At 39.5% G+C, this 11,879-nt stretch overlaps 1 protein-coding gene across 1 annotated transcript in view; it reads left to right on the forward strand.

The window, feature by feature from the left end:
• Positions 1 to 4,888: 4,888 nt before the first annotated feature.
• Positions 4,889 to 11,879, forward strand: part of LOC143281281 (uncharacterized) — a 57,371-nt gene continuing 50,380 nt past the window's right edge. Inside the window, exons 1-3 of the mRNA XM_076586412.1 lie at positions 4,889 to 5,176; positions 8,902 to 9,078; positions 10,344 to 10,466. Coding sequence (XP_076442527.1) covers positions 4,916 to 5,176; positions 8,902 to 9,078; positions 10,344 to 10,466 — 561 coding nt within the window. The 5' untranslated portion in view covers positions 4,889 to 4,915. The remainder of the gene's footprint in view (positions 5,177 to 8,901; positions 9,079 to 10,343; positions 10,467 to 11,879) is intronic.

Here is an 11,879-nt window from a genome sequence, read left to right on the forward strand (position 1 = left end):
AAGTGGCCCCCTCCCTTCCCTTTGTGACTTTTGATTTTGTTGTTGTTCAGCAGGAATCCTGCATAAATCATGGCTTTGCTTGTTGGCAGAAGCAAAAGAAAAGCATGGAACACATGAACTGTGTAAGCAAACTACTGATGCTTTCCTGATGATGATGGATAACCAGTCAAAGTCCCATAGTACATCGTTCAGCAGTTTGTTGCCCTGTTGTTTGATTGCCTGAGCAATCTGCGTGTCATCAGCTTGGTCAGACAGCCTCTCCTTGCTAAAGAAAAGAAAACTTTGGAAAATACTCCACCCACATCAGCAGCTCTTTTACGGCACACACAGAGAGCAGTTTATCTGAGAGAGTTCTTGCATCAGGAGGTAGAACGGCAGGGACTGCAAAAAGGAGAGGGAAAGACCTTTGTGGACCATTCTACAAAAGCTTAAGAAACTTGATGTGAACTGATTCACTGCTCCTGCGCAGTGGTGTGCAGAGAAAGGTGCAAATGCTGCTTGACCAACTTAAGTGCACATCTTTGTGTACATACGGCAGGAATTATCACAAAGACTAAATATTGCCCAGTTGGAGACAACCTAACCAGTCGAGAAGGGTTTTTCAGTAACTTTGTGATACCAGCTTCAAGTTTGTTTGTTTTTCAGTCATGCTGAAACTATCAAAATTGTTTATTTGGCTTTATAGAGTGCACATTATGTTCTTTGTGACTCTTGTAACCACACATCCGATGACATGCATGTGGGATTTTCATCTCAAGAAACCATCCCTCACCCCTACCCCCAAACTCTCATCATCCCTCCTTTTCCATTGCCCTTTGATGTCTTGTGAGAGTGATGACTGAATCAACGCCCAGCAACCCCACCTTAACACTTGCTCAGAGCCAAAAGTCAGACAGATCTCCTTTCCAATTTCTGTGATATGGCCTGGTGTCCTAATAGTAGATGCAAGCTTGCAGCAACCGGTCTGGTGCAGTGATTGGAATGGACTGGTCACTTGTGTAACTTTTGTTATGAGATTGTGCCAGCCAGTCATATATCTGATCATGTAACTAAGTGTATTATTGGATCAGTCGTTTACAGTCAAAATCAGTTACTAAAGCACAATCTGGAAGAACAGGACCTTGGCTGATGGGTAAAAGCAGATTTACAAGTTTTTAAACTTGTGTGTGTTAAACATCCATTTTTTGTGTTTGTTACTACCATAGCAAATATGATTTGAAATGAGGTCTTACTGTATTTCCCACATTATAAAACATCTTTTTTGGTAGTTACAACAGCATGACAGCATGATTATATGCAGTTACCATGACCTAATAAAATATATATGCTGTTGTTCAGGCATTAGAGATATCTTCCAGGCCTAATTATGAATTTGCTGGTCAAGGCCATCACATCTTGCTGTGACCTTATTATTACAGATTTAATCTCCTGACTGATAGACTTTAAACAACACAAATTCAATTAGATTCCAGGTAATCAGAGTGTTTATGAATATAGCTAATACAGATCTAGTGCAGCACAGTATTTGTGAGAATGGTTACAGGTAGTGCAATAAACACACTGTTTAGAACAGTAGTCACCATTATGATAAGATAAGAGTAACGTTATTATCTCCAACTGGAGAAATTTGGTCAGGTGCATTATCACAACATAGACAAGTAAACAACATGGGGACCATAACTGTAAAAGTCAACAACAGCTTTTACGAATATTACAAACAAGTAAACAACATGGGGACCATAACTGTAAAAGTCAACAACAGCTTTTACGAATATTACAAAGATACAAATGTAAAAAAAAATATCACATACACCATTTCATACATATATCCACACACTGCAGGTAATAACTAGTATTCTTAATGTAAAAACAGAATTAAGAAACATTATTTGAATATAATTATAAACATAGCCTACTATACTGCACATTGATTATAATAGACAGATAAGAATAAAGATAAATTGCGGAAAACCGCAACCAGATAATCAGCACACACCCGCACCCCCCTCCCCCCACCCACCCCACACAAGCGGATTACTTGATTAAACAAGAGTAATAAACATATGTTTTCAAATAAAAGCATTTCACATATTCGCTTTTAAAAACATTACAATTTGTTATTACATCGTAATTATTAAACAGAAATATGTTTAGAATATGGATGTTAGCATTAGACATATTCCATTGTACATTCATCCTGCATATTGCACATTATTCCTCCTACATATTGCACATTCATTATAACAAATTGTCACGTTTTTAAGCTTAGTAAACACACACACACACACACACACACACACCACAACTAGAACAAGGTACAGCCTATCATGCACGGACTTTCACACGTCTCACATGAGAGTGCGCGCGCGCACACACACACAGTTCTCAAGAATTTAAAAGGTGGATTGAACGTGGAATAAGAGTCTTCAGAGCTCTGGATTTCAACTTTAAAGTTATGTAGCGTCGTCCTGATGGCAATAGCTCATAATACTTTGCTAAAATATGGGTGTCGTCAGTTGCTATCTGCCTGCTTTTTTTTTTTTTTTTTTTAACCACTCGACTTTCATACAGCTCTTGCATACTAGATCTAGCTTGTTTCACTCCCACAATTTTACTGCATACACTCATGACATCGTTCAAAACATGCTTACTCCTCACTCCCAAACTTCCATACCAGCACATAAATGAAACTGTGAGCACGGACTCGATACAACATCGATAATAACTTTGAAGAATATTTGAATTTATACCAACATTTCTAAGCTTCTGTAAACAAAAAATTCTAGATTGTAGTCAGTGCGTGTAGTGATCTAATTTCAAGACTAAATTTAGCCATTTGAAGAAAGTGCTGGTAGATCTATGTGCCTCAAAATGTTCAGATAGCATCACAGTACATGCGTGCAACACATATTTCCATTCAGTTGTCTTTGGCTACAACTTTTATATTTGTCTTCAACTGACGCATTTTAAGTTGAAGGATTTGCCGGTCAAGGTCATCTGGTTTTACTGTGACCAGATTGCATGTTTAGTGCTAAATCTATTAAGCAAAGTGTCTGAATCGAATAATAAACATAATACAACAACATACAGATTGTTTGAAAATCAAAAGTGATGCTCAAAGGAACGACAACATTTAGATCTGCAGTTACAGTGATGCGGCCGGTGCCTGAAGGGTAACTTACTTTCCAACCGAGGGAAGTGTCAAGATGCCTATAAAATTATTGCCCATACATGTTCAGATTGAGTCACAGTTCATGTGTGCAACAGGTCATGCTTTTACTTCACAACTTAAACTGTTGGGATTCGTTGAGACTGATTGCTGCGAGCCGCTTAGCAGACGATGTTTTCGAAGACGCCATATTTGTTCACTTCACGTTGCGTCGATTTTATGAACACATAGGTCCTTCAATTAATTTTTGTGAGTCACACACACAACAGAATGAAACAACACCAATTAAAACATTCCACAGAAAGCCTGAACTTTTTTTTTCGAACTTTTGAGTCGGAAACTTGCCTAAATTCGAAGAATCGATGGGACCCGGCTAAAGTCGCAACTTACTGAGTGTTGCCAGTAAAACCGTTGAAAACCGACTTAATTCTTGCGCTATCTTGATTCAGAAGGTCGAGGGGAGATGCCTGTTCACTACTTATTTCCATTTATAAGGCTACTTCAGTCGGAGACCGGAGTTTCCCCGTCTTCGTTGCTTTCAGCATGCAACTGAAATAGGGTAAAAGAGTGCAGTATTTTTTGACAGTCATGCACATGAAAACATTGAAAATAATACAGTTCCATGGTGTTTAGTGCAAAGATAATTACTGACAGCAAAGATAAGACTTCGATGATGCGAAATCTATAAAAAAATCCCGATCTTCATTATTTTGACCCAAACGTGACCACTTGTTCTTGTGTACAGCAGAGATCGCTAGATGCGACTTCAGCACACACACACACACACACACACATATATATATATATATATATATATATATATATATCTCGGGTGTACCAAAAAAAAAAGTGAACCGATTTTGACAAGTATTTTCTCAGTGACAGAGAAACCGAATTCATTGAAAATTTTCACACAGTAGCCTTAGGGTATCATCAACAAGTCTGCAAATTACCTAAAAGTGCGGACGCAAATTATGCGATATTGTCAAATTCAAAACAGCATGTCAGAAAATCCAATATCAGAGCTGTACAATTGACTGTTACGTATTTCAGCTGATCAGTGTCAGTTTATATCAAAAACAACAACACAACCTCCCCCCCCCCCCCCCCCCCCACCTAAAAAACAACAACAACAACACACACACACACCGCGAGCGCGCGCGCGCGCGCGCACACACACACACACACACACCACACACACACACACACACACACACACACACAAAACCCAAAAAACAATAAACCCCACCAGCCATATGTCGAAGGTGCGAGTGGTCAAATACGCCATCGAAATGTGTGTGAATTAGTTCTATGCTTTGGGCCTAGGAGTCCGTAATAATAAGCCGTTTCGTGGCGTGTAGTGCATGTCTTGCTGAACGGCAAAGGTAAGAAAAAGATGGGAATGGACAGGCAGGGTTTGACAGTAAAAAGCGCGGTAATGTCCTGTATTGGCGTCATTGAAGTGAACGAAAATCCGAAGGGGAGTGGGTTTTTTTGTTTTTTTTTTTTTTTTTATGTGTCGATTTTGCATTATGACTTTACCCGAATACAGACACATAGCTCGTGTACGGCCATATTTGCGTCACACACCCACTTTCACTACCAACAGAACAAAAAACAAAACAAAAACAAAACAAACAACAAACACACAAAAACCGTGTGTGAGTAGCGTCCCCTGTAATCGTTGTCGGCGACGACGGTAAACAAGTTTTCCACGGAAAACATGGGAGATACCATCGCCTCAGAATGACAACGCAGTTAAAAAATTCGCAGACTTTTCGCGTCTTTTTCTCCTCCCCTTTCAAGGGGATGGAAGAAGAACGCGAAGAGCTAACGCGAAAATACATCCCCGAAATCCAGCACAGGTGTGCAGAAATGGGCCTGCAGTTCGTCACAGTGGATATGAGATGGGGAATCAGCGTGGAGTCCGCCCAGGAAGCGCAGACTGTCAACATCTGCCTCAAAGAGATCGATCGTTGCGATATGTTTGTTAACTTTTTCGGCCAAGTAAGTTTTGCTCAATTTTCAGTGTAGTGATAGTGGCAACAGCAATAGCAACAGTTATAACAGCACCAGTAACAGAAGTAGCAAGAATACTACACTTTATTTTTCATTCATTTACATCTTCTTCTTCCTTTGTACAACCAACATCATTCTATTGATGGTTCTGTTGTAGTTTGGGGAGGTTGCTGAGGATTGCGCTGTTGTGAGGATTGAAAAAAAAAATCTCTCTTTCTTTTTTTTCTCTTTTCTTCTTCCTTTCTTTTTGCGACCTGGCCAGCCAGTGTACGTTCAGCGTTCAGCCAGATATGTTGACAAAAAAGGCTCATAACATACATACAAACGTACATTGCTAGGACATGAAGGCACATAAAACAATAAGCCAGCATTAAGAACATTTATCATAAAAGAAAAAGTGCACCAGAATCATATATATTAAGTGATGAACATGGTCATCCACCCCTCAGCCATAGGCTAGTTTACCCCCACCAGAACACACAACAAACATTCGACATGTGGCAAATGAAAACAATGTAGCATAACAAATAGGACATACATTAGACCTTTTCTCATACTGGAGCTGAAAAATATCAGATTAAAATGGTATATTCTTGCTCCTTCATGAAAATTTAAATGTTGGACACAAGGCTATATAGCTTGTATTATGTATATATTCAGCTTTCTCTGAAGCATATAACATTACTGTAATAAAACATAACATAAACAAGCACTAAGAATATCTACCATAAAGAAAGAAACAAGGATCAAATATAAGAACATTAAATGAATACTATGGATCCATGGAGCAGATTGATTTCAAGTCCCTGATAGTTAAGAAGGAAAAAAAAATTAGGCCCCCTCAATGTATATCTCAGGTAGATTTGAGGCCAATCAGCTAGTTAGCTGTGTTTGTGGCAATTTATGGGTGATATTCAGACTAATTTGCTTTTTGATTATTGGGTACTGGATGTGTTAGAGCACATTGAAACACACACACACACACACACACACACACACACACTCACTCACTCACTTTCTCTCTCTCTCTCTCTCTCTCTCTCTCTCTCTCACACACACACACACACACACACACACACACACACACGCACACACACACACACACACTCTCTCTCTCTCTCTCTCTCTCTCTCTCTCACACACACACACACACACACACACACACACACACACACACACACACACACACACAGAGATGGAGATGAATTATGTGATTTCATCAGTATGTTATGAACCTCTTTAGAAAGCTGACATTTTTGGGGGGTGTTATTTCAGTTGTTTTTCCTCTTAAGTTTTTCCAAGTCATTGTTTTGATACAGTTGGTGGGGCAAAACTGGAAACAAACAAACAAATGAAAGAGTGATAGAGATGGAATTAACTGCCAAAAAAGAAGTCCTGCAGCTTGTGTAATCATAGTATCTGCATTCATGTGTGTGTGTGTGTGTGTGTGTGTGTGTGTGTGTGTGTGTGTGTGTGTGTGTGACAGAGAGAGAGAGAGAGAGAGAGAGAGAGAGAGAGAATGAGATACGGATACGGATGATTTATTCATCAGGCCATAGCCCCTATGAAGGGGTACACAAACAACATTTGTTGCGTCACATTTGTTTGAATAAACACGAGAAAACCAAAATCACATGAAATCACACGAAACGGCTTATTAAGTACTCCTAGGCCCAAAGCATAGAGCTAATTCAGACACATGACGGACACTATTGTGTGTGAGAGAGAGAGAGAGGAGAGAGATACAGATACAGATACAGATGATTTATTCATCAAGCGATAGCCTCTATGAAGGCGTACACAAACAAACATTTGTTGCGTCTCATTTGTTTGAATGAACACAAGAAAACCAAAATCACATGAAACACAGATACATCTGCAAAACATATTACAAGGTTGCAATTTCTCTGTTTTTAAATGCTTTGTGCAGGAAAAATGGACAAATTCCATATTTCATTTTGCCTTTTGGACAACATCAATAAGCACAACTTGAATATACAAGGTTGTCAGAAATATCTAGCCTTAATATATCTTTCTTTTAACTCTTTTAGAGCTGAGCAGCTCAAAACAAAATGTACTTCACCTTCTTTCTCTTTCTGGAATAATGGGCAAATCAAATCATTAACATAAGATTTCCTGTGTCTGTAATGATGTGCAGCCAAACTCGACACACCCAACCTAAATCTTGTAGTTATTATTCTCAAATATTTGTCCATGTTTAACATCAAATATGGTTTCATATCATGTAGTCCACAAAAGGTTCCATACACATTAAATCTATTGCTGTTTTGAACATGCTGATTCCATGCTTGCCATCTACGGTCAATTAAATTATGACAAAAAAATGTGTCTATTTATACTACTCTAAGCCAATATCATATACACTGAACAGCAAAATTTACAGCTATTGGGTATCTGTTAGTTTCATCATATAGAAGGTCATTAGGGGTGTGCATATCAACACCCAAAAACTTCTTCAAAGCAAATAGACGGACAGATTCACAATGAAATGCAGCATTGTTTAAACCCCACAACTTTGAACCATATTGCACAATTGGTTGCACTTGAAAATCAAACATTTTCAGGAACAGTTTCATGGAAGTATTATTTGATAAAGACAGCCATTTGATGATACATAACAATGCATTTTTTGCCCTACAAGCGAGATCTTTGCAAGCTGAAACAAAGCTTAAACATGTAGTAAAAAATATCCCTATATATTTGTACACATTTACCACAGGCATTGTAACACTATTTTAAAGTCATTTTTCCCTTACGCCTAAGAATCCACTCTTTCGAAATTCAATAATATTACTTTTTTTTGTTTTGTTTTTTGTATTAACCTTCAACTGAAGAGATGTGGCAGTTTGATGTAAGATATTTAATTGATTCTGCAGACCGACAACAGTCTCGGATAATAAAATAACGTTGTCAGCCAGCAAAAGAATAAACAGTTCAAATGCATCATAAGAAATAGTGGCACAGTGTCTTCCATGATTTAGTATTTCTATCGCCAATTCATTAACGAAAAGAGAAAATAATGTTGGACTGCACGCATCACCTTACATTACTCCTGTTGGATATTTAATATAATCTGTTAGGAAGCACCACATCTTACTCTACATTTTACATTATCATACATACTCTGAATTCACCTGTATAGTTTACCCCTCATACCATTTCTTAGCAAAATAGGTCAAAGTAAATTCCTGTTTATAGAATCAAAAGCCTTTTCAAAGTCGATGAAGGCCACATATAATTTACAGTTATAAGAAAACTGTTTTTGTACCAATATTAACAGAGCAAACCTGTGATATATTGTTGAACAACCCTTTTTAAAACTGGCTAGGTATGCACCTGTAATGTTATTTTCCTGAACCCATTCTTGTAGTCTGCAGTTAATAACAACACTAAACAATTTACAACTTATATTACTCAGGGATATACCTCTATAATTTTTAGGATCTGAGAGAGACAGAGAGAGAGAGAGATAGAATTAAGCTGGTCCATGTTCACATTATTAGGTATGTTGAGGTGTATGCATGTGTGCATGTTGATGTCTGTAAATGTGAATGAATGCATTCATGCATGTGTAAGATACATTCAATGCTTTTGATGCACATGTACATATTTTTGTCCAGTATAGCTGAGAATGGCTTGCTCTGTTTAGCTTGCTAAATATTATTTAAGTACTGTCCATTTCTTCCACACAGCGGTATGGTTGGCAAGGCCACACAGATGCCTTGCTGCAGGAAAACATCAACACGGCACTGGGGAAGTATCCATGGCTGGATGAATTCCGTGACCGCAGCGTCACAGAGCTTGAACTGCGCCATGGATTTCTCAACAACCCCGGTGACATACCGACTGTTGTTTGCTTCAGAGACAAAGTCAGTGTTTGTGTTTCCAACCATCCTCTTGCTTTTACTGTGTTTCTTTGGATTTTTTTATGTTTTTTTTTTTTTTTTTCTCCGATTCTGTTTCTCAGTAACTGTTGTTGTTCTTCTTCTCTTTCAGTCTTCTGTCTGATCCCTGACACCCCCTCCCCACACTTCACCCCCATCTCAGTCCTCTCACCACCACCTTTCGTTTCTTTCTCTCATGAGTTAAAAATACTGGAAAGTATTTGTGTCACTGTGTGCATGCTCTTTGGTAGGTGCCTCTGTGTGTGTGTGTGTGTGTGTGTGTGTGTGTGTGTGTGTGTGCATGCGTGTGCATTCTCTTGTGTACATGTGTGCGTGTGTGTATGTTGACAGTGGGACAAACAGCCTGTTGTTGTTTGGTCCTTTGGAGTTGAAGATGACCAAGACTTCAGTGTTGGATGAAGGATCTGTGTCCTTGGGTCTGGAGGTAACTGGTGAGGCCAGTCCAAACCCGAAAAGCTTGTCTTCATGTGCAATACATGTGGATAGGTGTCGCAGTGTAAGTGGTGGTAGCTGGTGCCATGCATATGGCACATTTCCTCAGAGCCTCGGCGGTGCACCTGTTTTCTGCTCCTTCAGTGATCTTGCTTCACCAGGATGGGCAGTCTAGAGCAAGCACTTCTCAGCTACTGGTATTGATTCTGAGGTCTTTGAGGGAAACTTTGAGGCAGTCTTTGAGGTGTTTCTTCTGTCCTTCATCAGAGTGTTTGCCCTGACTCAGCTCTCCATACAGCAGCTGTTTTGGCAGTTAACTGTCAGACATCCTGATGACATGGCCAGCCCATCTGGCTTGGATTTTCTGTAGGATGGTGTAGACACTGTTGGAGCTAGCCCATTCAAGGACCTCCGTGTCTGGGACTTTGTTCTGCCATCATATGCATAATTATAATTATGGAGAAGTCTGCTGAGGCAGCTCAAGTGGGACAAACTGCAGTTGTTAATGGAATAAATGTCTCAGTGATATAGATCAAATGTAGCATTATCTGAAATTATGCCATTGAATTTTAATACCATACATCTTTTATATATATATATATATATATATATATATATATATATATATATATATATATATATATATTGTGTGTGTGTGTGTGTGTGTGTGTGTGTGTGTGTGTGTGTGTGTGTGTGTGTTTTACATGGAGTTTTAAATATTGAAAATAATTTGACTTTTTCAAGCAGGCTGCTTACCAAAGAAATATAAATAAGTGTTGAACTGATTTCACTTTCAGAAATATGATGACATCATGAAAGATATACATAAAGACAAAGCTGTCAGTTACACTGTTGAGAATGAACTGTGTGCCGACAAACTCAACAAACTGAAAGCACAAGTGCTGGAATCTCAGTCAAAGGTATGGTTGTTATTTTGATTTTATTCACAATTTTGTTCTTTAGTCCAGACTTTCTTATCATTTTCACCTTCTTAGAACTATTTGTCTCTTTATGCATTATCAGTACTATGTAACTGTTCAGATATGAGGGATGTTCATTTAAGATTTCCGCTGACCCCATGGACTGAGAGGAAAGGAACGAAACTTGGCACAGTTATTAGTCAATCTCCACATAGGTACCACCAAGGGTGACACACTTCTCCCATTGCTGTATGCAGCGGTGAAGACCTTGCCAGTAGAAGTCTGCAGGTTGCACCAGAAGCCACAACTTGACCTCGGAAATAAGTGTTTAATTGTCTGGGAAGTGTTTGCTCTTAAAAAAATGACTTCATGGTTGGAAAGAGATGGAAGTCAGATGGTGTGAGGTCAGGAGAGTAAGGGTGTTGAAGAAGTATTTCAAGGCTGCATGACTGTGTTTCTGTCTGGGCATCATGTGAGTTGTGAATAGGGGTGTTGTCTTGCAGCGGGCAGACAGCTTTGGTCGGAGGCAGACAGCTTTGGTCAGCATGCCGCACCTCTCAGTTTTGATTGCCTCTCACATTTTCTGCAGCAATGAAGTGTAGTGTGTCCCGGTAATTGTGGTACCCTTTTACAGGAAGTCCATCATCATTACTCAGTACTGGTCCCAAAAGACCGTGAACATGACCTTGCCCTCTGAAGACTGGACACGTGCCTGACAGGTGGTGAGTCAAACTGCTTCCACTGCTTCGATGGGGCTTTAGTCTCTGGATCATAATGATGGACCCATGTTTTGTACAGCGTGATCAGTCTGTCGAAGAACTCCTCCTGGTTTTCTTGGCACATGGCCAAAAGAGCCTGGGAGTATATGGCTCGTTCCTGCTTCTGGAAAGGTGTTAGCAACCGGGAAATCCATCGTGCTGACAACTTCTCCATGTGCAAATGGTCATGGATGAATTTGTCCACAGACCAACACTGATCTAAGCATCTTGGGTTAGTTGGAGAATGGTTACATGGTGATCCTCCAAAATGGTGGCCTCCATTTGCCAGATGGTGTCTTCAACAATGGCGGACTTTGGTCACCCAGGAATGGGAGCCATTTCCAGTGATGTCTGACCACACTTGAACTGATGATGCCAGTGCTTGACTACATCATGCGATGGGGCTTCCTCCATGTAAGTCTCTTTCATTTCATCAAACGTCTCCCTTGGTGTGCCGCCTCCCAAGTACAGAAACTTGATGACCACTCTGCATTCAGCTGGCTCCATTATCACACCTTATTCCACTATAGCACCTGTAAAGAGAGAAACTGTTATGAGTTCAGAGGTGCAAATCAGTGTGTGAACTATAGAGATATGTATTGTTATACATATGCAATTTCAGACTCCAACAGTAACTGGAAGTAAGTCTGGGATA

The sequence above is a fragment of the Babylonia areolata genome, chromosome 4 (genome assembly GCF_041734735.1).
Source record: "Babylonia areolata isolate BAREFJ2019XMU chromosome 4, ASM4173473v1, whole genome shotgun sequence".
Classification (NCBI taxonomy): Eukaryota; Metazoa; Mollusca; class Gastropoda; order Neogastropoda; family Buccinidae; genus Babylonia; species Babylonia areolata.